The sequence below is a fragment of the Strongylocentrotus purpuratus genome, unplaced genomic scaffold, assembly GCF_000002235.5.
Source record: "Strongylocentrotus purpuratus isolate Spur 01 unplaced genomic scaffold, Spur_5.0 spur5_scaffold_12, whole genome shotgun sequence".
Lineage (NCBI taxonomy): Eukaryota > Metazoa > Echinodermata > Echinoidea > Camarodonta > Strongylocentrotidae > Strongylocentrotus > Strongylocentrotus purpuratus.
This window is the reverse complement of record NW_022145597.1, coordinates 11,800,561-11,823,293: the sequence shown is the minus strand read 5'-3', so window position 1 is coordinate 11,823,293 and position 22,733 is coordinate 11,800,561. Positions and strand designations below refer to the sequence as shown.

The window sequence follows — 22,733 nt, the reverse complement described above, 5'->3', positions numbered from 1 at the left end:
TGTGCATGCGTCCGCTCGCTCAAAGTTTTGAAATGTTCAAAAAGGTCTAAAACGTGTAGAATAATTGGTTTAATAAGCAATTCGCCCAATTTCAAATTTTGACGCGCGTACGGACATCGTTGTAATCAAAATTTTACCCATGACCTTAAAGGTATTGCATATAAAATATCATTAAGAAATGACAATGTATGAATGAAATATGGCCAATATTAGAAATTAACAAAATGGCGTCTTGATGACGTCACGCATCAGTAATAAGAAAAATCTCTTCGTTAGGATCAATTATCATTATGCCACATGACATGAAAGCTTCATGGTCATTTATCATGCCACTCATGAGATATCTACGTAATAAAATTCATACAGAAAAGAAAACCAAAACATAACACGCTTCGCGGATCACCTAATAATAACAGTGATAGTATACTGTGTTTAGATTAAGCTCAATATATTCGTGATGTCCAAATGTGCTTTACAGAAATAATATTACCCCGGTCATTGGATTAAGGATTTCCCACTATCGATGTATGCATGTTCCCCACTATCTATGTAGCAAAAGGTCGCAGTGCTGAGCAAATTACAAGACTTTCGCCTCCGTACAGGTACCCATTGAACACCTGGGTGGGGAGAAGCAATGCAGAAAAATGCCTTGCTTAAAGGGATCGTTTAACAATGTTAAATCTGAGATACACGGCCCTAAGTGTTATCAGTGTCTGTGATATGGTGTGATATTGAAGCCCTAAAAAAATTGCGCTTCAAAATGATCAAGAAGTGCCTCAAAAAAGTAAAAATCTTTCAGTGACCGGTTTTACCATACTCGTTTTCCCCAATAGACTGTAGTGTTATGAAAACCGTCAGGCGAACGGTTTTCAAAATTTGTAATTCCAATCATAAATATCTTGATAATCAGACAGGCGATCGGCTTGTAAAAGTCATGGGGCTCCTGACTGACCTAAAGGTTTATAATTATCATTGCATCATGAGCTAAATCCAGAATTTTGTTTCAGAATCTGAGACAAAGTTACCGGATCCCTTTAAGTGCATAAGTGTCATACTAGTTTTTAATCGATGACCTTCGAATCTCCAGTCCAGTGTTTAAACCACTCGACTGCAACACCTCTGTGCTCTTACCTGTTGAAGGAAGCTTGTATGGTACATTCCGCACGAGACAACCTTGACATTGTCTTGTGATAAGGAACACAACTTGACCGGTAGCTTCACATCTAGAGATGATGGTTGGAAGATAAGACAATAAGACTTACTATAGGTCAATGGAAGAAATAGGATAAAGCAAGTTAATTTTAGAATATTGCATACTATATTTCCATCAAAACATAATTTATGCAATTGGAGTACAGTAGTAAAAGTCTGTTCATTAATTTCAAATTAAAACTACAAGCTACATAGCAAATAAACAAAGTATTTTATTGAAGAAACACAAGGAAAATTTTTAAGAAATGTGAAGGTTATAACTATTTATTTCATTACTTTTGTCTTTTTTTATGTTAAAATGTAAATTTATGTAAATGTACTTGAAATGTGAAATATGTGAAATAAAACACCTCGGTAAGAGGACAAGAAGAAGAAAAGAAGACAAAAAAAGGTCAATGGAAAGATACATATTATACCTCTTGGTGTCAAGCAAGGGTGTATCTAAAAATGGCGGGGGTTAAGGATGGGTTACGTCAAAATCCTGAGCGTTTAAAAAAAAAGTATCAATAGTAAAATACGATATAAAATAGCATGTACATCCATCACGCAATCTGGTTCTAAATACCCTTACGTGCTATCCGGTTTTAGCTTCATGGTTTTCAGAGATTTTTGGACTTTAAAAAGAAAAACCTCTTTCTTACCACTTTTTTATTCCTTTTTTTTTTTCTTCTTCATGTTTGTTTGTTGCTTGCGTGCTTAAACACGTTTCAAGTTTTTAGGGAAAAAAAAGCATTATTAGCAATTACTGTCGCTTACCATCCAACTGCTGTAATCCCAACTGCCCATGCGTGTTACTGCCCCATACAAATATTGACCCGGTAGTGGAAAGAGCAACGGAATGAGCGCCGCCAGCGGCAATGTGTTGTAATGGGATTCCCCAGAGACCTTTGATTTCTATGGGTTTCGCGTGTCCCTTGGTCTTCACACCTAGCTGACCATGACTGTTGGAACCCCATGAAAACAGCCGACGATCTAGCGAAAAGGAAGTGAAAAACAGTTTAATCTTTATGATACACACACACTTAATAATTATGCATGCACACACAGTGTAAAGTCCACTTTAAATCAAGAAAGGGACATATAGTTAGACAAAAACAAAATAACGAAAGATGCAGTACATTGACCTTTATATAATAAAGGGAAGATAAAGTCATTATATATGTATGACGCATGCCCTTTAAACTCGGTTTGATATTTTAAGAGTCTAAATTATCCTTTTAGTACGATTAATCATACACAATACGTGAAACATTCAAATAACAAACATTTTAAATAAATATATCTACAGTATTAATTTCCAGAAAAACATAAGTATCAACATCCGATCCAAATCCGGTTTATTTGTTACTTGGATATCTTTTATACACACACTGCCTTATATTAAACGATGAGGGTCCTATATGTAGTGTGCGTCATTGGTTGTGTTGTTATTGAATAATTTGCATGTCAGCGGTTGTCCGAAGTAACTTATATGTGACTGGAAAAGAAAGACTAATTACCTCGAGTGAGTGCGAGTGAATGGTCGTCTCCGCACGCAATCTGGATGACGTCATAGTTTGAGAGTTCTTCGATCAATCTGAAAACATGCATGTTGTTAAAATAAATAAAGGTAGAATATTTTACCGACATCGCCACCACTGCTGTAACGTTTTTTTTTTCAATTGCGCCATCTTTTGGTGAAGGCAAATAGAACGATTTCTGGTTCCTGTCGCGCAGTTGGTGATGCATTGTGGGACATGGCTGTCCATTTGGGACGATGTGAGCAGCAGATGGCAGTATACATAAATCTGAAATAGTGTGAGTAGAATGTCCTGACTTTAAGACGAATTTAAGTTTACAATTACAATCCTGGATCAGGCAGTGAACCTACCTTGGTTTTAAGTCTTGTGTTGTTTGGCTCCGGTTATGATGTCTCTTTTTCTTTTTCCGAATACCAAGCTGCCCGACATCGTTCCTACCCCAGCTGTAGACCCGACCATCGGCAGAAAGGGCAAGGAAGTGATGTCGACCACAGCATACGCTCACGATGTCAACGCCGGATCCAGCCTCCTCTTCGGATGTCGGAAAGATCATCTCGACTGGCAGAAGAGGAGGTTGACAGAAGGAATATTCAAATGAAATTATTTGGTGAATTTCAGGCTCTCTGTTGCAAATAAAGATAGTAAGGGTATCGACTTCCTTCTACGCAAAAAAAGAAGAACAGATAAATCATTGCTCTCTCTCTCTCTCTACCTCTCTCTCTCTATCTCTCTCTAGCTCTCTTAATGCCTGGATTACATTTGCCCCGGGCGCCGTACGATAAATTAGTCAAAGAATTTTCGTAGACATCGTAGGAGGCTACGGGGTACGATGTTTGTGTTTACATTATCTACGAGCATCGTGCCATATATTGTGTTGGCCCTCGGGGGCAGGCCAGGGCAAATCCGTACAGAGGCTGCTCGGAGATTGTACGGAAATCGTGCAATTTGAATACAGTAGCCGTGCAGTCTCCGCAGCCTCCGTACGGAAATCGTACGGAGCCCGTGCAGCTTCCGTGAAAAGATGACTGCTCAATATCACGGATACTCCACGGGCAGCGAGCAGCAACCTTGCCATAGCTGTGCAATGGCCGTGCGAATTCCCCACGAGTCTACAATCTCTGTACGGTTTTTTTTTGCCCCCATGTTCACCGAAAAATCGTACGTTTGCTGCACAATCAGTGCGAGGCCTACGGGCGATGCCCGTGCGGGGATTGTGCAATACCACCTACGACATGTATACGGGCTACGGGCTTACGATTTTTCAAGTTTGTTTAACTTCTCGCGAAACAAAATCGTAAGGGCTGCGGAGCCCGTGAATCCGTACGAAAATCTCACGGTCGCCTCATGCCTCCGCACAGAGGCCGCACGGAAAAGGGGATACGGGCAGGATACGGGCTCCGTAGACTAATCGCAGGCCAAATGTAATCCAGGCATTATTTGATTTTTTACTGGTTTTGTGAGCTTGTTAATGCCTAGGTTACATATAAACCGGGCCCCGTACGGTTTTCCCTACCCGGCGACGTGCCGTGGATTTAGAGACCGTACGGGAACCGTCCGATTTTTATTTCTACGGCATGTGTGGTCACATATTCTGCGACGCCCGGGAGGTGCCCGGAGAAAATTGGTCGAGTAACATGCAAGGCCCCCGTACGGGTGCCAGCAGGGTGCCGGCCGATTCCGGCCGGGAGCCTAACGAGCCTAACCGATGGCTCCCGGAAGGTGCCCTGCCGGGGCCCGGCCGGGTGCCGTTCGGTGCACTGTACTACAGAGTGAGTCAGAAAAAATGCCCCACATTATAAAAGTTGTATTGTTTGAAATATGATTATTTAATCATTGGTTTCATGATATATCTTGATAGAGTTATCCTCCCAGTACATTTAAGTACCATTTTCATTTGAATTTCTGCATGCATGACTGAATATCAGATAATCTTTACAAGACTGCCAGATCTCACTTGCGCCAAGTTACTTGGTTAGGAATAAAAAACAGTGCATTGAACAAAGACAGTCAGATACGCGCACATGCATACACCCCCCCCCCCCACAAACACACACGCACATACAACACACACAACACCCACGGTGACAATTGTTTCATAATTACCCCTTTTCTGATTGAGCATTGAATTTTTATCAAGATCGCTGAATGTTTAAGCGGCATAACCCTTAAAGTTTTTCCCTTTTGTACACATTCACTACCACCATCATTGTCATCATCTTAATCGTCATCATCATCATCATCATCATCATGAACCACAACATCCGCCAATACACACCAAGAGGACAGCGGCCACTCAACTTTTCGTACGATAAGAAGAATTCCCGACAAAAAGTAACAGTTTGGGTGGGCCTTGTAGGGAATGGAATGCTCATTTGTGTGCGTGTGCATGTGCGTGAGTGTGTGTGTGTGTGGTGTGCGTGTGTGTTTGTGTGTGTTTGTGTGTCTTTGTCTGTCTGGCTAATTGGATAATTGAAGCAAAAAATGACTGTCTTTGTTCAAAACATTATTTTATTCCTCACCTAGCAACTTGGCGCAAGTGAGATCTGGCAGTCTTCTAAAGATTGTCTGATGTTCAGTCATGCATGCAGATATTCAAATGAAAATGGTACCTAAATGTACTGGGAGGATAACTCTATCAAGACATATCAGGAAACTCATGATTATATATTCATACTTCAAACAATACAACTTTTAAAAAGTGGGACATTTTTTCTGACTCACTCTGTATGTGTCCTCTGGTATCCGCACCTCCTGTATTTAAAACTGCGTTGTACAATTCGAGATGCCGCCGTGAGGGACCCGCACGGGCAATATTCATTTTAAATGGCCCCCAGCTGGCAGACGCCTGTTGTTGTGCATATCACCCGGGTCTCTTGAGGGGCCCGTGAGGGCGCCGTATGGTACACGTACGGAACCCTTGAACACCGCAAGGGGCCCGAAAATTGTTTTCATGAGAATTGACCCCCCAAATCATGAGGGGCCGTCCGGGCACCGTCCGGAGCCCGCATGGGACCCGTAAGGTGCCCTACGGGCCTTTTACGGGCTTTCTACGGCCTAACGGACAGCTAAAAACGCCGGGAGAATTGGGAGCAGCCAACTCAGCACCACGGCGCCCGTACGGCTTAAAAAAACTGTCCCGGCGCCAGTAGAAACTTTACGGCAACCGGCCGGATGCCGGCCGAGAATTCCCAAAATGTCTGTTTTTACGTACGGGCCCCAGAGTGTATATGTGAAAGCTCCATTATGAAACAATCTGGATAAAAAAAATATTTAACCCATTGCCTCCAGGAACCCTTTTCTCTTTGCATTAAGCCTATTATTCAGTAATTATCAATTTCTCACCATAATTCTCCTGCTTGCGAACACCTGTCGGGTCACAAGTATAGACACGCCCATTGAAGGTTGTCATGACTACGCACTCAGGGTTACCGCAGACATCTTTGATCGGATAGCCCTCTAAAGATGTCCTCTTGAGCATCATGATAGCATCACCATCATCCGAATGATTAGATGAAGCCATTGTCTTGTTTCTAGGAGAGCAGAGTGGCACCATAAGTTTTCTTAAAACCGAGAAAGGATTAATAAAAAAACCTGCGGACGACAGACCACGCATTACAATTCTTTTTTTTTTTGTTAAAGGTAATACAAAGTTTTGGTATGGGGTCATGAATTTGGTTCAAAGGAACATATTGGAAGCATTTGCGATCCTACAATATGCAGTGATCGTTGTCGCGGTTGGAATCGAGTCTCAAGTTATGAAATTATAAATAATAAACTCTTTATATTGTATAGCTCCCTCTCAAGGTTAAGATATTAATTAAGCTATGAAACAAAGTTTCTTGACTAAAATCGACCGATTAGCTATTCCCGTTCGGAAATTTTATATCACAACTACATATTTTGATATTTTCATGGTCGCAGCTACTATTGTACGGCCGTAGGAACTATTTGAAAATTATCAAAATTTACCGGGAGCACCGGTAAATTGTTATATTCAATTTTTCTCTAAAGCAGAAGTGTTTTTGAGGCTGAATTTTCTAGTGCTTATAATACATCCACAGGGGCATCCAAATATATCAAAATTGTAAAGAATCACTATCCACCCAATTTTCGAAATTTCCCAAAACTTTGTATCACCTTTAATGAAATACTAGCTCTACTAGTGTTCCTTGCTCAGCACCTAAGAGGACAGTACACAGGGACAGTGACATTTCTTACATCTTGTTTTAGAATTATGCTGTACGACATAATAAAGAACAGAATATTCATGAATATTAGTGCTATTTGATGAATTAATCCAAGGGCAAAAAAATAGTAAAGGTGTTATTTGTGTTAACTGTCCGGACACACCGCTTCAATAACCCCCCCCCCCCCCCCCTCTTCCTCTCGATCCCCATCTCCCAGAAAAGGGTTAAAATCACAGGGATAACTTAAAGCGTTAAACTTCAAGGTTTAGATCAGGTAGGTAGTCAACAAAGGAGATCAAGGGGCTGGTTGCTGGTAAGTGCAGACGAAAATTAAACAACCGTAGGATATGAAATACAATATATAGGCCTACGAATGTTCAGCTATAAAATATAAGGAAGGAAAGAAAGTACAGAGCAAACAGTGGGAGGGGACCTCACAAGATACGTGTTAACCCTAATAAGGCCGGGGAGGGGGGGGGGGGCATTATACGGCGCTTTAGCAATTCAAGGAATTAATTCTTGCCAGGTACCCATTTATGTCACCTGGGTTTGTGGCAATGGTAGAACAATATCTTGCCAAAAGACTCTAGAATGCTTTCGCAAACACGACGGAAGCAAAGACGACGGGAGAATTCACTCAACCGAGATCAATATATGCAGTTAGGATTCTTTTTATTGTAATACTGTACTATTATTCTGTACTCTTATCAGGTGAATGAAATAATGGTTAACGGATAAATAACTGAGAAAATTCTGGTTCGCGCATTTGCAGATTGATTGTTTCGCTCGGTTATATACCCTCGTCTTTGCCTTCCGTTGTGTTTGCGAAAGCGCTCTATATATACAGGTTATAAATGAAGACGGGAGCATAGTACAGGACGATGTCGGTTGAGTGAATTCTCCCATCGTCGTTGCTTCCGTCGTCTTTCCGAAAGCGCTTATTAGTGCCGCGGCGGGACTCGACCCGCGGACCTTGTGATCGACATGCAGTCCGGCAACGTATCCACCGTCGACCACGACACCTCTATAAGTAGCCTGTTTAGCGGAGTAACCTGCTGGCAATGCGTCATGCCACATAATGGATGACTATCTCCACGTCAGGTCCCTGTTTTGTAAAGAGTTGATTGCAAGTTGACAGTCTCCTATCTCTCATGAACATAGTTGCGATATACCAAGACGGGGCCCTACAGTAGAATAATACACACAAATAACATAAACATTTAAATTGAAATACCTGTTTTAGCTTACCTCTTATTCTTTTCGACTCCTCTCTCCTTATCTGTTGATTAAACTTTTCGGTCAGAATTGATCGAGTACTGTCAAATCACAAATGAAACCTATCTATCCTGCGTCTGCCTGTAGGCCTACATCCAGTGCAGAAACATGATATTCATACTCGAGATAAGCAAGGACCGGGATTTCTTTACATTTACATTGCGCAATGATAACATCGCGATGTAAGGACACGTACATCTATTTTGCAATCAATGTTAACAAAGTCTGGTTACTAGTTTAGTCTAACAATTCAGACCTTACTCTTGTTGAAGATTCCTCGTTCATAGAGGATGATTCATGCCAGTCGACATTAGCAGTGGCGGTGATCCCGGGGGTGGGGGGGGGGGAGGACACGTCCCCCTCAATTTGTTTAGGGGGAGGGGTATTCCAGATTATAATCTTAGGTCTGGCTGACAAGGAAAGAAAATTCACTATGGTAAGAATATTTCATCAATAAAATGCACAGAACAACACATAAAATGATTTGGACAGATTCGCTATAGCTACCCAAATATGAGTCAGCTAGGATGTTATTGGGAACTTGAAGTACTCTGAATATTATATTGATTGTTATTTTCGAATTATTGGGGTCTGCTATATCGCGATGTACATCAGCACACGCACAGCTATTTTATAGTCAACGTAGAAAGTTACCGAAATATGACCAATTATAGGGTAACGTTGCGGCCAGACGGGGAATCCCCATGACGTCACGACAAACAACACATCTGACAGCCTTCACACGTTCGCCTCGTGTAAAGGCGCAGGAAATGTGTATTTTTCTACTACAGATCAATGCCGGGTATATCAGCGCAACCAGAGTGGCTAAACAAATATCAGTTATTTTTTAAATGCAGTGGAGGCTATTATTTATCTCTTCGAATATCACACTGTTTCGTCCCTTGATAATGATATTTGGAACAACTTGGATGCAGGATATCTAACGTTCAATTCAAGGTTAGCTTTTAGCTAAAAAATAGCGCATTGGGATTCCCAGGCAGGATGTGATTTATTAGTCTAGTAATTCAGGCCCTTTATTTCGGTTGATGCTTCATCGTGTATAGAGAATGCTCATGCCATATAGACCAACAAAATTAGAAAAATCACAACCAATAGAATATTCAGAGTACTTCACAAGTACCCCCAGAACAATATCCTGGCTCATATTTGGGTAGACTATAGCAATCATTTTATTAATTGCTATGTGTATAATATTGACAAGATATCCTTACCATTGTGATTTAAGTTGTTTTCTTGCTTTCCAGACGTGAAATTATCATCTGGAAAGTTGATATTCGGGCATACAATAGAATTAGTGATTGTTATATATTATCGATACAATAGGGTATTTAAATTACCCTGAATTTTCTTATTCTTCATTGATGCACATTAAATTCTCTGATTATCATTAAAAATCCATTCATCAGAAGTGACGTTGACATGATCGCAAATTAAGTCGGGGGGGGGGGGGGGGTATTCAGATTTGATTTGGACAGGGGTGTGCCGCTCAAGCCATGCGCGTAGCCAGGGAAGGGGGCGGTGGGGGGGGTGGTCACCCCAAGACAAACGCCGTCCAAAAGAGAGAGAGAGAGAGAGAGAGAGAGAGAGAGAGAAGAGAAAAAAAAGTAGGATGACGTAGGGAGAAAAGGAGCAGACAAAAAAACATTTTTGGAAATTCAGACAAGGATTAAGAGGCGAGAACGGTGCAACGAATCGTCTTCTTTCTCTAATTATTTAATGAAGCGTCAAGCGGGGGGGGGGGGGGGGGGGTAAGAATACACATATTTGTTCGGGTCTCCAAATTTGAAAATTTGACATTTTGCTCCTTTTGGGGGGGGGGGGTAAGGTCAACTTTTTTAGGTCAGCCATTGGTATAATTATTTTATTATTTTTTTTTTCAATTTAAATATACACATAAAAAATACCAAGGGGGGGGGGGGTCAACCCTCTATAGCATCTGGCATTATGTCTGGCACAATTTGGCTGTTTGAGGCTAAATTCTGACATAATTTGAATACATTTTTCAGCATATTTCCTTAAAAATTGGACCCCCCCCCCCCCCCCACCCCGGCTTATTCAGCGGCTAGGCGAGTCGGCGCAAAATAGTTCCTCAAAAAATTCGGTGTTTTGGGGGTTTGGTATAATTTTTGGCGATAATTTTCGCTGCTATCCTACCATAATCGTCTTTTTTCACTGACAACGCTGCTACCGCCCCCTAAAATAAAATTCTAGCTAGGCGCTTGACTGAATCCTCGAAACCCCTACCCATTTTTCAGAGGCATTATGGGGGATTTTTTCTCGAAGTAAAGCACAATTTTCATAATTTTGAAAAAAACGGCCCATGTTTATGGATATTTTTGTTAAAAATGGACCCATGTTTAGAGATTTTTCGTAAAAAAGTGACGCATTACAAGGCCATTAGAGCGGCACACCGTCCGCTAAGCGCTAGGGTCTATAAAACTACACTACTAATATTTTACTTTCTGCTGGTGTGCGCAAATGCAAACAAACGTAAACACGTAGCTAGTGTGGTGGAGCTGGAGGCAACCTTTGATACTGGCACGTCAACTCACCAAAGTCAAAGAACCCGTGTCGAGAAAATAAATCCAGTTAGTTTTGACTGGTTTGACGACTTCTGCATCAAGAGAGGTTTATATTTAACCTAAAATTTAAATTCTCAGGGCACATTCCACGAGTTTTCACGCCAGAATCTGACACAAACTTATTGGGGCCGAGGACGAGGTGCATCTAATTTCTAAGCGGCCGGTGCCGGGCAAATACTACACGTCAAACCCGGTAAGTCAGCTCAGCTCAGATCAGCTCAGCTCAGGCAACACAATGCAGCAGTGCCAGTGGTGGTGCATGTGCATGGCGGTAGTAGCTGCATTACTATCCTGACTGTGTATGTGTATTAAAAGATGTGCTATTCTCATCATTTCAAACACCATTGTGCAAAACTGAACTGATTTCACAAGAAATTGGTACCTTAGTGACAATATTGATGACACCTTATCTAAAGAGCAGTAAAATCCATTTTTTTTTTCAACTAGGGTCTAGACTATCGATGTTATTAAAGAATAATTCAAAAATTCAAATTGTAAGTCTAGAAAATCTACTGTTAAACTTGCACATCAGCCACATCATCTTCATTGTTTGCATTAGTGTGCAATAAGTGTATTGACTATTCATGTGTGCAATTGCTGCCTCAGCACGTACAGTAGTACAGTGCTAGAGGTCAATATGCATTAGCATTGATAGATGATGACGTGGATCCTAATCAAATGATTGGTTGAAAGCATACACATGACTAGACCAAAAGCTTCAGTCTATCGTTGGTTGTTCCACTGAGACTACGTCTGGCTCCACTAGACCTCCGATTACAGAATGTCAACAAATGTCAGTTTTATGAAAGAAATGAACCATATCAGACGGTTATTTCTGTCTAAAACATGACCAGGTATTTATTTTGCCTAATCCGTAATCGCGCGTAATTTGGGTAATGGCCGGTAATTATCAAAATCATGTTAGGAAACATCATTTTATAAAACAAATAAAACATAATCTTATAAAACAAATAATACACATCATTTTGTTTGGGCATTAGTAAAATTACCCACACTTGGTACCTTCAAAACAGTCCAAACGCCTGAGGCGATATAGACTGTTCCAAAGGTACCTCGTTTGGGTAATTCTTACTATTGCCCTCACTGACGTGTATTATTTTATACTCTCTATGCTTCGCTGGAGTTTGGTGGTAGACCAACAAAATCTGTCTATTTTATTTATACACATGTATAATGTTTTGCCCAATCTCATAATATTAAAAAACTCCTCCAAACAGACAGATTTGTTTGTCTGTGTACAGTTGAGGTAGGATAGGCTGTAGAGACTGAGTGTAGGGCTGATGTTTGCACTTTGCAGTCTTTTGACTGTTTTATTATTGATTTATCATATATCGATCATATAAAATCTCTTCAATTAGTCCAATCATTAAAACATACACGTACAGTGTACAAATTTATACAGAAATAATCGTCTGGTAAGGGAAAAGTTCAACAGACGCTATTTAAAAAACATGAATCGATGTTCCCAATTTTGATGGCATTCGGTTACATACATGTACTTTGATCCACTGATGAGACTGAAAATTCAGTCTATTTTCTATAATATGACTTTGAGATTTGTTCCGCTGAGACTTTACGTCTAGCATCACCAAATCCCTTGTCAAAAGAGAAAGTAAGTTTTTTTAAACTTCACCAAGCAGACACTAGGCACTGATGTACTTTGGTAATATATTTATTTAAAATTATCTATATTTTCCCAGTGTATTTTCCACTCCGTACCCAGGGGAGAGTAGGATGTCAAAAGCCATTGTGAATGCATGAAATTAGCATTTTGTATGGCCTCATTGCGGCCGTATGGTTGGTAGAAAGCTAGGAATGCAGTGGAGATGATGCATAATGTGTGCGAGTATGACCATGAAGGCTGTAGGGCATAACATGCATAAAATGCACTATAAAGCGCAGTTTATAGTTCCAGATGAACATGTTATTGTCATCATTTAGGTACAACTTCAGAAAAACCGAGTGCCGGTACAGGCAAATACAAAACAACAAATAACACACAGTCAATAAAGTGTTGTTATTCTTCCATTTGTGGCAGTGTGTACAAAAGCCAAAAGGCATTAAGAATATACTGCAAAGTCAACAAGCTGTAGATATATAATATTTAAATACCGGTAATGATTTTGTTGATGTATTTCATATGTTTGCGTTTTGGATGGTGGATTTTGAAGATAATTGATCCACGGCATTACTTTACACAAAACATGTCGAACAAAAGCAGGTTGACTATGCATGACATTGACCATGCCTTTTGTACACAGTGCCATGCATTGAACAATTAGGGCATTATGTTTGCTTTTCAATTTTTGCTGTTTGCCAATCCAAGTGCATGTACATACATGTATTTGCCTGTACTCAGTTTTCCGAGGTCATAATTCACACAAAAGTATCAGAATTTTTCAAGTAATTACTATTAACTACTGTTTGATTTTGTTTAATTTTCCATCAGGGAAGGTGTACATTCCTTTGGTGATCTAGCGGTTTGAAGAAAGAAAGAAAGTACAGGAAAGATGTCGTCCTGGACAGGACTCCAATCTGTTCGAGATTGTCAGACCCAGACCTTTAGTCAGGATGAGCTAGAGCTGGCATCGATGCAGGCAGCAGAGAACGCGAAGAATCACCAGAGAGAACCAGAGGCATCCGTGTCAAGAGACGAGAAAGGAGGGAAAGAAGATCAGCCCTTGCTGTATGGCACCGATACAAACCAAGGCAGGCAGGAGGATGAGAAGCCACTGAATGGCACATCAGCACAACCTCCTTGTGGAAGAGGTACAGGAGCAGATCATGGCGGAGATTCAGGGACAGATCGAGGGGCAGGGGGAAATCCTGGCAAAGGTCCAAATGCTCCTAAAGATCCGAATGCTAAAGCCAAGAAAGTCGCCAAGTATGTTATTGGGTTTACCGCAACAGCAGCTGCCATCGGTATTGGAGCTTTCATAGCAGCACCTTTCGTACTAGTAGGTATGGGCTTTACTACAGCTGGCATTGCATCCGGCTCTATAGGTGCTGGCATGATGTCAGCATCGGCCATTGCAAGCGGAGGTGGAGTCGCTGCAGGGAGTGCTGTGGCTGTACTGCAATCTGTTGGAGCAGCAGGCGGATTAGCCGCTACTGCTTGTGCTGGCTTAGGTATTGGGGGTGCAGCAGCTATCACTGGTCTGGTTGCAGCAGGAGAGGTGACGGTGGGCGCAGTGAGATACATTAAAAAACAGAAGAACAGATGCCCAACTGAGGATGCAGCTACCCAGACAGATCCCAAACTGCCTGATCGGTCTTTTTCTAACTTAGGATATCAAAGACTTTTGGAAAAGCAACTTGAGGGTAATGTCAGTACCCCTGTTGTATTCCATCCATTTCAATAAGTTTAAATGATGAAAAGAGATTACGCATAAGAATTGATAATAAGTTTAAGATTTTTATTAGGAACAGATAGATCAGGGGCTAAAGAAAAGAAAATTACAGGCAATACACCTAGTGATACATATTTTTTGTTAGGTAATTACTAGTTAATTACTACACTTTAATAAATATATTGTTGCCATGCTACGGATCCACCAATGGCCACGAATACACACAAAATCTATTGTTGGAATTTGACAGGTACTGCTATTCAGTGCATGTTATTAATTACCTGAGTCATCACGGGTTTTGCCGAACCCGGGTTTGACTTGAAAATTTCGGGCGGGGACCGGGTACCCGAAATTTTCACCACTGCACTGACACTAAAAATCGTGTGCATGCAGCGGCGGGAGTTAGACTAAGTTGCTGTTCTAATAATGCGACGGAAAAGACAGTTACTGCTTTCAAAACAATAAAATAATCAATGGAATTAAATTAAGATGCTTTAAAAAATAAATGGATATCGTTTCAGTTGACGGTAGGTGTTTTTATCGCTCTAAAATTGAGGCTGCAAGAAAGGAATCACGCTTCGTGGTACCGATCGGGTGCGTTCAGAAACGGAAGTGGAAATAAATCTATGACCCACTGAAGACAGAGCAAGAAAATGCCACACACAAGACTAAAATGTTGATCAGACTATTGCAATTAAATCGTAATACTAAAGGCATTAATTTAATTGTCAAAATATATCCACAACATAATGGTTTACCCTTGATAGTTTGATGAAGGAAAATAAATTAAAGCTCTTGAAATAACATCGAAGTGCCTTTCGTTCGTTCTAAAAATGCCTGTATAACGGCAAGCAGAAGTTACAAGTCAAGCTTGATATGCACGTTTACATCCCTACACCGTCATCCGACCTGATCGGAACAATAAGCATTAAACCAATTAAAAAACATTACGGAAGACTTTAAGGGACTCCAATTCAACAAAATTACCGTAAAATAATTATTTGCTTTGACAAATAATACTATAGATATTCATAATATCTTACAGAAATAATGATATTGCATGAGCTACGTACTCGATATCGAGTTCAGCTAGCCATCATTTTGAAATGAGACGTAGTTGTCATGCAGTAGACTGTAGAGGGCAGTATGCAGAAGAGAGAGGAAAAAGCGCGGGCCTGAGATCACGTGATATTCACGTGACTATTACGTGATTTTTTTTTCCCTCTCTAGCTGCGAGCTGCCGCATTCTGCGCTGCATGCATGACAACTACGTCTCATTTCAAAATGATGGCTAGCTGAACTCGATATCGAGTACGTAGCTCATGAAATATCATTATTTCTGTAAGATATTATGAATATCTATAGTATTATTTGTCAAAGCAAATAATTATTTTACGGTAATTTTGTTGAATTGGAGTCCCTTAAAGTCTTACGTGATGTTTTTTAATTGGTTTAATGCTTATTGTTCCGATCAGGTCGGATGACGGTGTAGGGATTTAAACGTGCATATCAAGCTCGACTCGTAACTTCTGCTTGCCGTTATACACGCATTTTTTTAGAACGAACGAAAGGCACTTCGATGTTATTTCAAGAGCTCTAATTTATTTTCCTTCATCAAACTATCAAGGATAAACCATTATGTTGTGGATATATTTTGACAATTAAATTAATGCCTTTAGTATTACGATTTAATTGCAATAGTCTGATCAATATTTTAGTCTTGTGTGTGGCATTTTCTTGCTCTGTCTTCAGTGGGTCATAGATCTATTTCCACTTCCGTTTCTGAACGCACTCGATCGGTACCACGAAGCGTGATTCCTTTCTTGCAGCCTCAATTTTAGAGCGATAAAAACACCTACCGTCAACTGAAACAATATCCATTTATTTCTAAAGCATATTTATTTGATTATATTGAAATATAAGTTTGTGAATTCCATTTTTAGTTCTATATTTCAAAATATCAGTGTGAAATTTAATTTTGAAAAACCCGAAACCCGAAAACCAAAAACCGGGTTTCAGCTCGACGGTCGGGGCCCGGGCGGGGACCCGTTTCGACTCAGGCCTATAATAATTACGTAGGCAAAAACCCTCATCAGTCGTGTGTAACAGTGTCTGCTCTATGAGACAATTGGCTCTGTACTGTAGATACTCCAGACACAGTCAGTCCTGACTCTTGACGTATCTACATGTAGGCTCCGCTCTAGACTTTAGGAATTGTGACAAAGTTTCAAATGAGAGTCTATGCTTTCGGACTATGTTCATGTAGGGGAACCAGGTTATTTCCAATATTAATTTCCAGTATCTCTGTATAGGTGCTCTTATACAGTATTATGTGTAGCTCAGAAAAAAAATGATGACAAATTTATAATATGTAATGCACAGTGTCAGTGAAGAGATTGCGGTCATTTTAACTATGGTCAAATATTTGTCTCGTATTTTAAACCCATCTAAAACGGCTTTTAAAAAGCAATCCTTTTCAAGGAATACATTGCTAGGATTTTCTTCCAAACTGACAATGAAAAAAAAAGCTAAAGCCTCAAAAATTTGTTCTTATTATAAATTAATTGACACAATGCAAAAGGCCCCCTAAGGCCCCCTCCATTTTCCTAAATTAGCCTAGAAGTCGATCCTGTTTTTCTCATGAAGATGTTTTTTCTAATATACTACTATATCATGTAATGTCTGGTGTGTTTTGCTGTTTCATTTCTGTACATCAGATTTTAATTGATTTGTTTTATTTAAAATTGAAAACAGATAGGCTTTTGAAGAGCGATTCTTTTCAGGAACACATTACCAGGATTTTCTTTCAAACTAACAATAAAAGAAGAGGCTGAAAGCTCACAAAATATCTGTTATTAAAAATTATTATGAATAAATTTACCAAATTAACATTGTGTGTTATAATTGTTTGGCAATATACATATACTATCGTTCATATTTTTCAGATCGGATGTCTTGTCTACTTGTGTTTTGTTGTTGTTTAATATGCACGCAGCGCAATTATCCATCTATTTGTACATAAGAAATTATTCTATTGACAGATAAAGAACTGCTTGGCTTGATTTAACAACTATTTTAGGCACATTTAAAACTTCTTTAGGCCACAAAGTTTATTAATCTTCGGATATTCTCTAAATGCTAAATGCCTTGGGTTTTTACCCAACATAGTGTCTGTTTTATTTGGTTAGTTAAAATACCAATATGAAATATATATATACACTGTATATATATATATATTTTATATTGGTATTTTTATTGGTATTTTTATAAATGTTAATACTGTTGCTGCTTTTCGGGTGCTTAGAAGTGCATGACGGTTGAATCCCCTTGTTGTCCGGGGCAAGTCCCAGGGCAAGTCTCGGGTTCAACTCCAGACAGGTACCCATATATACCACAACAATTTGATTCTACATTATTTAATTGAACCTTCCTGCCTTTCATTACGCACGAAAAGCAGCAACAGTATTAAAACAACCCAATCAAGTTTTACTTGTGACTATGACTGGTGTGCTTTTGATTAATTTCCCTTCATCTCCACGTCTATCAAGCGCATAGTTAACATATGTAAGCATGAATATGTATAAGGTTCCTAACATTGTTGGTTACTTGTAGTTAAAGTGTAATACCATTTCCCAAATATTCCATAAAAAAAAATTGAAGATTATTGTATATTGTGAAATCTTGTTTGATTTGCTTTTATAGTTATATTAATAAAACACGAATTTGAAATTAAATTGATTTTTTTCTTCAAATACGGTGTGTGATTTCAAGAGAAATGTGAAAGGGATCGACAACGGGGGTTGGCCTTGTTGCATTAAACCAACTTGTCACTGATAGTAACTTTGTCATCAATATTAACTACCATGGCAACATCACTATAAAGTTTCCATGGAAGTTACCATCAATGGCAAAGTCACTATCAATGGTATTAAGTTTGATGCAACGGGGCACAGGAGGGGTATAAAGAAAGAGGAAGGTGGCTATGCAGGCAGACATACATAGGGAGAGTGTGACAGCAAAGAGGGGAATGCATGACAGAAAAAAAGAGTAGCGTAATATAAGATGGAGAGTGTGATAGAGTAGTGAATATAAACGGGGAATTATATCAGACGGGTATTACAAAGGAGAGCAGAGTGGCCATGAGGCTGAGGAAAGAAAATAGGGATGGAGAAAAAGAAAAGGAGGGAGGAGAGAATGCAAGGAAAGGGGGAGAAAGAAATAGGGGGCAGTTTATGAACAAGCGAACAGAAAAGAGACAAAATAAGACTCCCCCGGCACCCATTTTTGTCAAGTGCCTAGTGACATACTATTAGATACACCTAGCTGTTAGCTGTTGACTGGTATTTCAATATATAGTCAGAGTGCACATTGCATTAACTGGGCGTTGTGGCGTGTGCCTGTAATCAACCTAACAATGGAAGTTACAAACTGATTCAGCCGAGGACGTAGGTTCGAAACTGAGTCACTTCCCCGCCGGCATTTTTTTAAAAATCCTAACCTAGCCATCCTAAAGCCGCATTTGATTGGCTCAATAGGAACATATCCGTCATGCGCTAGTCATAAATATTCATGATACGCACGCACATAGAATCTGATGCAACATACTGGTTAAAGCTATGGTCACAAATCAGAGCAGCGACCGACCGATCAGTAGCCTGCTCGGTCGCTGCTGGAATTAGGCATCGCCCAGCGATTACGTCGGTGCCCGGTCAGCGACCGCCCAGGCACCGAGCGTATTTTGGGCGGCGACTGAAAAGTGAGCAGGCGCCGCCCAAATTTTAACTCCGCGCTAAAACTTCAGCGGCGACCGAGCGATGCCCTAAAAACGAGCGGTGCCTGGGCGGCCGCCGCTCGGTGGCCGGGCAGCCGCCGGGCAGAATTGGTTAAAAAACTCGCCGCTCGGCCGCCGACCAGGCTACTTTTGGGTTATGTGACCATAGCATAAGTCCAGAATCCGGCCGATTTGATTTTGATCTCGACGTACTGCACCGTACCAACGAAAATATTCATGTGATCAAATATTAATATACAGCGCTATAATGGCTAGGTTTGGGGGGGGGGGGGGGGAAGACGCGTCCCGGTCGCGAATTTTTTTTTCCCAAACAGGTTTACCTATGAGAGTAAAATCCTGCCTCCTGATTGGTTCAGAGGTATACGCATCATGAATATTCATGACTGAGCTGAAAGATACTAGTAGTATTACGCATGCGCGTGACACAAGGCGAAGCTGCTCATGCAGCTCATCGAAATCCAAGTTTGAGTTCGTTGATGCAGCGCAGCTATAGTACGTAGGCTATACACTGCATGCATGGAAAAGCTTGTCTAGAGCCTGTATATATTACTCTATGTCCTTTGTTTTCTTTGACCAGGTTCATCTGTCACAAAGGAACCAGAACCACTGATATGTTTGTTTGTTTTGTTTTATTTCCACTTTTTCATATCAATACAAAGAAACATACAAATAAATATAATGAATAACATGTAAGTTTGACAAAATTTGTTTCTAGTTAAAATAAAAGTTTCATACAAAAGGAAAAAGCAGGAGACCACATGTCGTAAGCGTAAATGCTTGAACATGACCGTGGCCTCTGCCGAGTTAACAAAATAAAAGAACAACCCATGCAACTGCATTGTATTCAATGTTAAATAAGATATAAGTGAAGTGATTAAAAGTGAGCAAGGCTGAATTAATTTTGAGTGAAAATAACAAAACAAATTTAGTGAAATATTTCGTGTTGAGAAGTGCATTTGTGCAAGGTGCAAAAATTAGCTTGGTGGAACAAAAAAGAGACTAATACCGTGATATTAATTGTGTGTTGGTTTCAGTTACGGGTGATAATATTAAATGTTTGTCAAGATATCATGCTCAGAGCAACACAGTGGCTTTGACCCACATCCAACCATCTCATGTCGGACCATCCTGATAAGATAATTCATACCCCTTGTGTGTGTCTATTGTGTATTCTTGACAGCTAGTGTGTGCATTTGTTGCTTATGTGTTTGTAAATACATGAGGGTGGGTGCAGGTCTGTGTTTATAGAGAGAGAGAGAGAGAGAGAGAGAAAGATAGTGTTTGTATGTATAGCCTATGTGTGAAATTGGAATATTAGTGTGTGTACTGTAAGTGAACTCTTTGAGAAAAAAAATCCGCAGTGTAAAACTATATAAACCAAGCACCAGAATAACCAGAAATGTTCACAAACAAACAGACCCCCCCCCCCCCCTTCCCCCAATAAAAATCCCCTCGCACCACAGCTAGCTCACATACATTTTGTTGTACACCTAAATGGCCAGCAAAACTGAAGTCCACGCGCATGCGTAATACATATACTAGGTACTGCAGCTCAGCCACAGTGCTGTGAACTCAGCTCGTGAATATTCATGACGCGTATACCTCTGAACCAATCAGGAGGCAGGATTTTACTCTCATAGGTAAACCTGTTTGGGAAAAAAAAATTCGCGTCCCGGTCACGTCTTTCGGTTGGTGACGTTTAAAGGTCGGTGCCAAGACGTGAACAGTCATATCTGATTGATACACATTTGTAAAAGCCCAATATACTCACACGCATACATTACGCAGTGGCGGATTCAGGGGGGGGGGGGGGGGCGAAACGTCCGCCGCCTTTATCTAATAAAAATGAAATAATGAAATGTCAAAGCTTCCGCACTTCGCTCGGGAGGGGGGAACTCAATTCAGACAAGGATTAAGAGTCGAGAATGGTACAAAGAATCGTCTTCTTTCTCTAATAATTTAATTAAATGTCAAAGCTTCCATGCTTTGAGCGGGGGGGGGGGGGGGGAACTGAATTCAGAGAAAGGTTAAGAGTCAAGAACGGTACAACGAATCGTCTTCTCTCTCGAATAAATTAATGAAACATTAAGCTTCTGCGCTTTGCGCGGGAGGGGGGGGGGGAACTGAATTCAGACACGGAATAAGATTCGAGAAATGATACAACTTATCCTCTTCTTTCTCTAATAATTTCATGAAACATCAAAACTTCTGCACCTCGCGCGTAATGAGGGGGGGGGGGGGGGGGGGGAGCGAGCTGCCCGAATTTTTTTTTTTTTTTTTTAAATATCTTTTCTCGTTTATTTTGGTGATAAATAACACTTTCAAAAAGTACATAATATGAAGTGAGCGAAGCGAGCGAGCAAAAGTTTGAGCATAATGCTCAAACTTTTGCTCGCTCGCTTCGCTCACTAGCCGAATCGTAAAACCAGAAAACTTCTTTTTTCGGGCAAGAGGCATCCCCCCCCCCCCCCCCCCCCCCCGATGAAAATGTCATAATTTGTATAACTTAAAAACGGGGAATGTTGATATCGGACAAGAGATGTAACGTGAGCCAGCCCCCTTTCTAAAATTGTGCCTGCTTGTAGGTACCGGTGTGGTGCTTCTAATATGACCTTGTCAGTATTGTGGTATGTTAAGTTGAAAAAACGGTCTGCGCAATTCTCAAATTTTCCGCCCCCCCCCCCCCCCCCCCCCCCCCCCCCCCCCCTCCCCTCCCCTCTCCTCTATTGGAAAACCCTGGATCCGCGCCTGCCTTACGTGTTGTTAGGTTGCTGGGCAATACGTTTGTCACTAGGCACTTGACAAAGATGGATGCATTAAATTAGAATACATCTCGAACAATGACCTATTCAAAGGTAGCTAGCTGTGGGTAATTGTGGGTAATTCTGTCAAGCTAAAAATAGCGCTTTGGGATTCCCAGGTATAGGGTGTCATGTTACGTATTAGTCTAATATTTCAAACCCTTTATTCTTATTGATGCTTCATCGTTCATAGAGAATGTATTGATGCCTGTTGACATTAGGTGAACGTGCGGGGAGAAGAGGATACGAAGGGGTGGGGGTAAGTAGATCCCCACAAATCGAGAAAAAAAAGTCAATAGAGTAGTCAGAGTTCTGTATTATAATTATCCCAGAACAATATCCTGTCTCATAATCATATTTGGGTAGCTAGCTAGTCTGCCCAAATCATTTAATGTATTGTTCTGTGTATTTTATTGATGTAATATTCTTACTTAAGTAATTTTTTCCTTGGTTGCCAAACGTAGACTTATTGTCTGGAATTCAAAATTGTTATACCGGAATGCAATAGAAGTCAGCGAGTACACCTCCACTTCCCACCCCCACCCCCCCCCCCCTGCCAAAAATGTGCCCATGCTCGTTGATAGCCAATTTATAAAGAAAAGCCATGGCATTTGTTTCTCTAACTCTAAACAATAAATTTCCAATGATTAAATTTCCATGACTATTGATGACGATAGCAACTTCCGTTAGAATGAAAACTATCCTTTAGCTAATCCATAGGGTAGTACTTAACATTATGTACGAACATGACAATGACATATTACGTAATCCGAGGATGATTTCTATGGAATATACAATAGGCTATTTTAATTGCCCCAAACATGTATTTCTTCTTCCATGCACATACAATTATCTGATTATATAAAATCTATTCAACAAAAGTGACATGGACACGATCGCAAAGACATTTAGAAAATCAATATAAAGGTAATCTAATAAAGAAATTCTGATCGATGGACACCCAAAACTAAT

The 22,733-nt window shown here is 40.4% G+C and overlaps 2 protein-coding genes across 3 annotated transcripts; one reads left to right on the top strand and one right to left on the bottom strand.

Moving 5' to 3' along the window:
• Positions 1 to 1,954: 1,954 nt before the first annotated feature.
• LOC115922465 (probable E3 ubiquitin-protein ligase HERC3) lies at positions 1,955 to 8,315 on the bottom strand. Its single transcript, XM_030981363.1, has 5 exons — positions 8,168 to 8,315; positions 6,075 to 6,262; positions 3,083 to 3,290; positions 2,712 to 2,788; positions 1,955 to 2,184 (listed from the first exon to the last, which is right to left on the bottom strand). The coding sequence occupies exons 2-5, from the start codon at positions 6,250 to 6,252 to the stop codon at positions 1,955 to 1,957; spliced, it is 693 nt and encodes a 230-aa protein (XP_030837223.1). The 5' UTR covers positions 6,253 to 6,262; positions 8,168 to 8,315.
• A 2,379-nt stretch (positions 8,316 to 10,694) lies between these two features.
• Positions 10,695 to 14,305, top strand: LOC105442482. 2 transcript variants are annotated; one of them, XM_030981834.1, is made up of 2 exons: positions 10,695 to 10,990; positions 13,273 to 14,305. In XM_030981834.1, the coding sequence occupies exon 2, from the start codon at positions 13,329 to 13,331 to the stop codon at positions 14,178 to 14,180; it is 852 nt and encodes a 283-aa protein (XP_030837694.1). In that variant the 5' UTR covers positions 10,695 to 10,990; positions 13,273 to 13,328; the 3' UTR covers positions 14,181 to 14,305. The 2 variants fall into 2 exon arrangements, with proteins under 2 accessions (XP_030837694.1, XP_030837693.1); XM_030981833.1 differs by having other exon boundaries at positions 13,268 to 14,305.
• Positions 14,306 to 22,733: the final 8,428 nt, after the last annotated feature.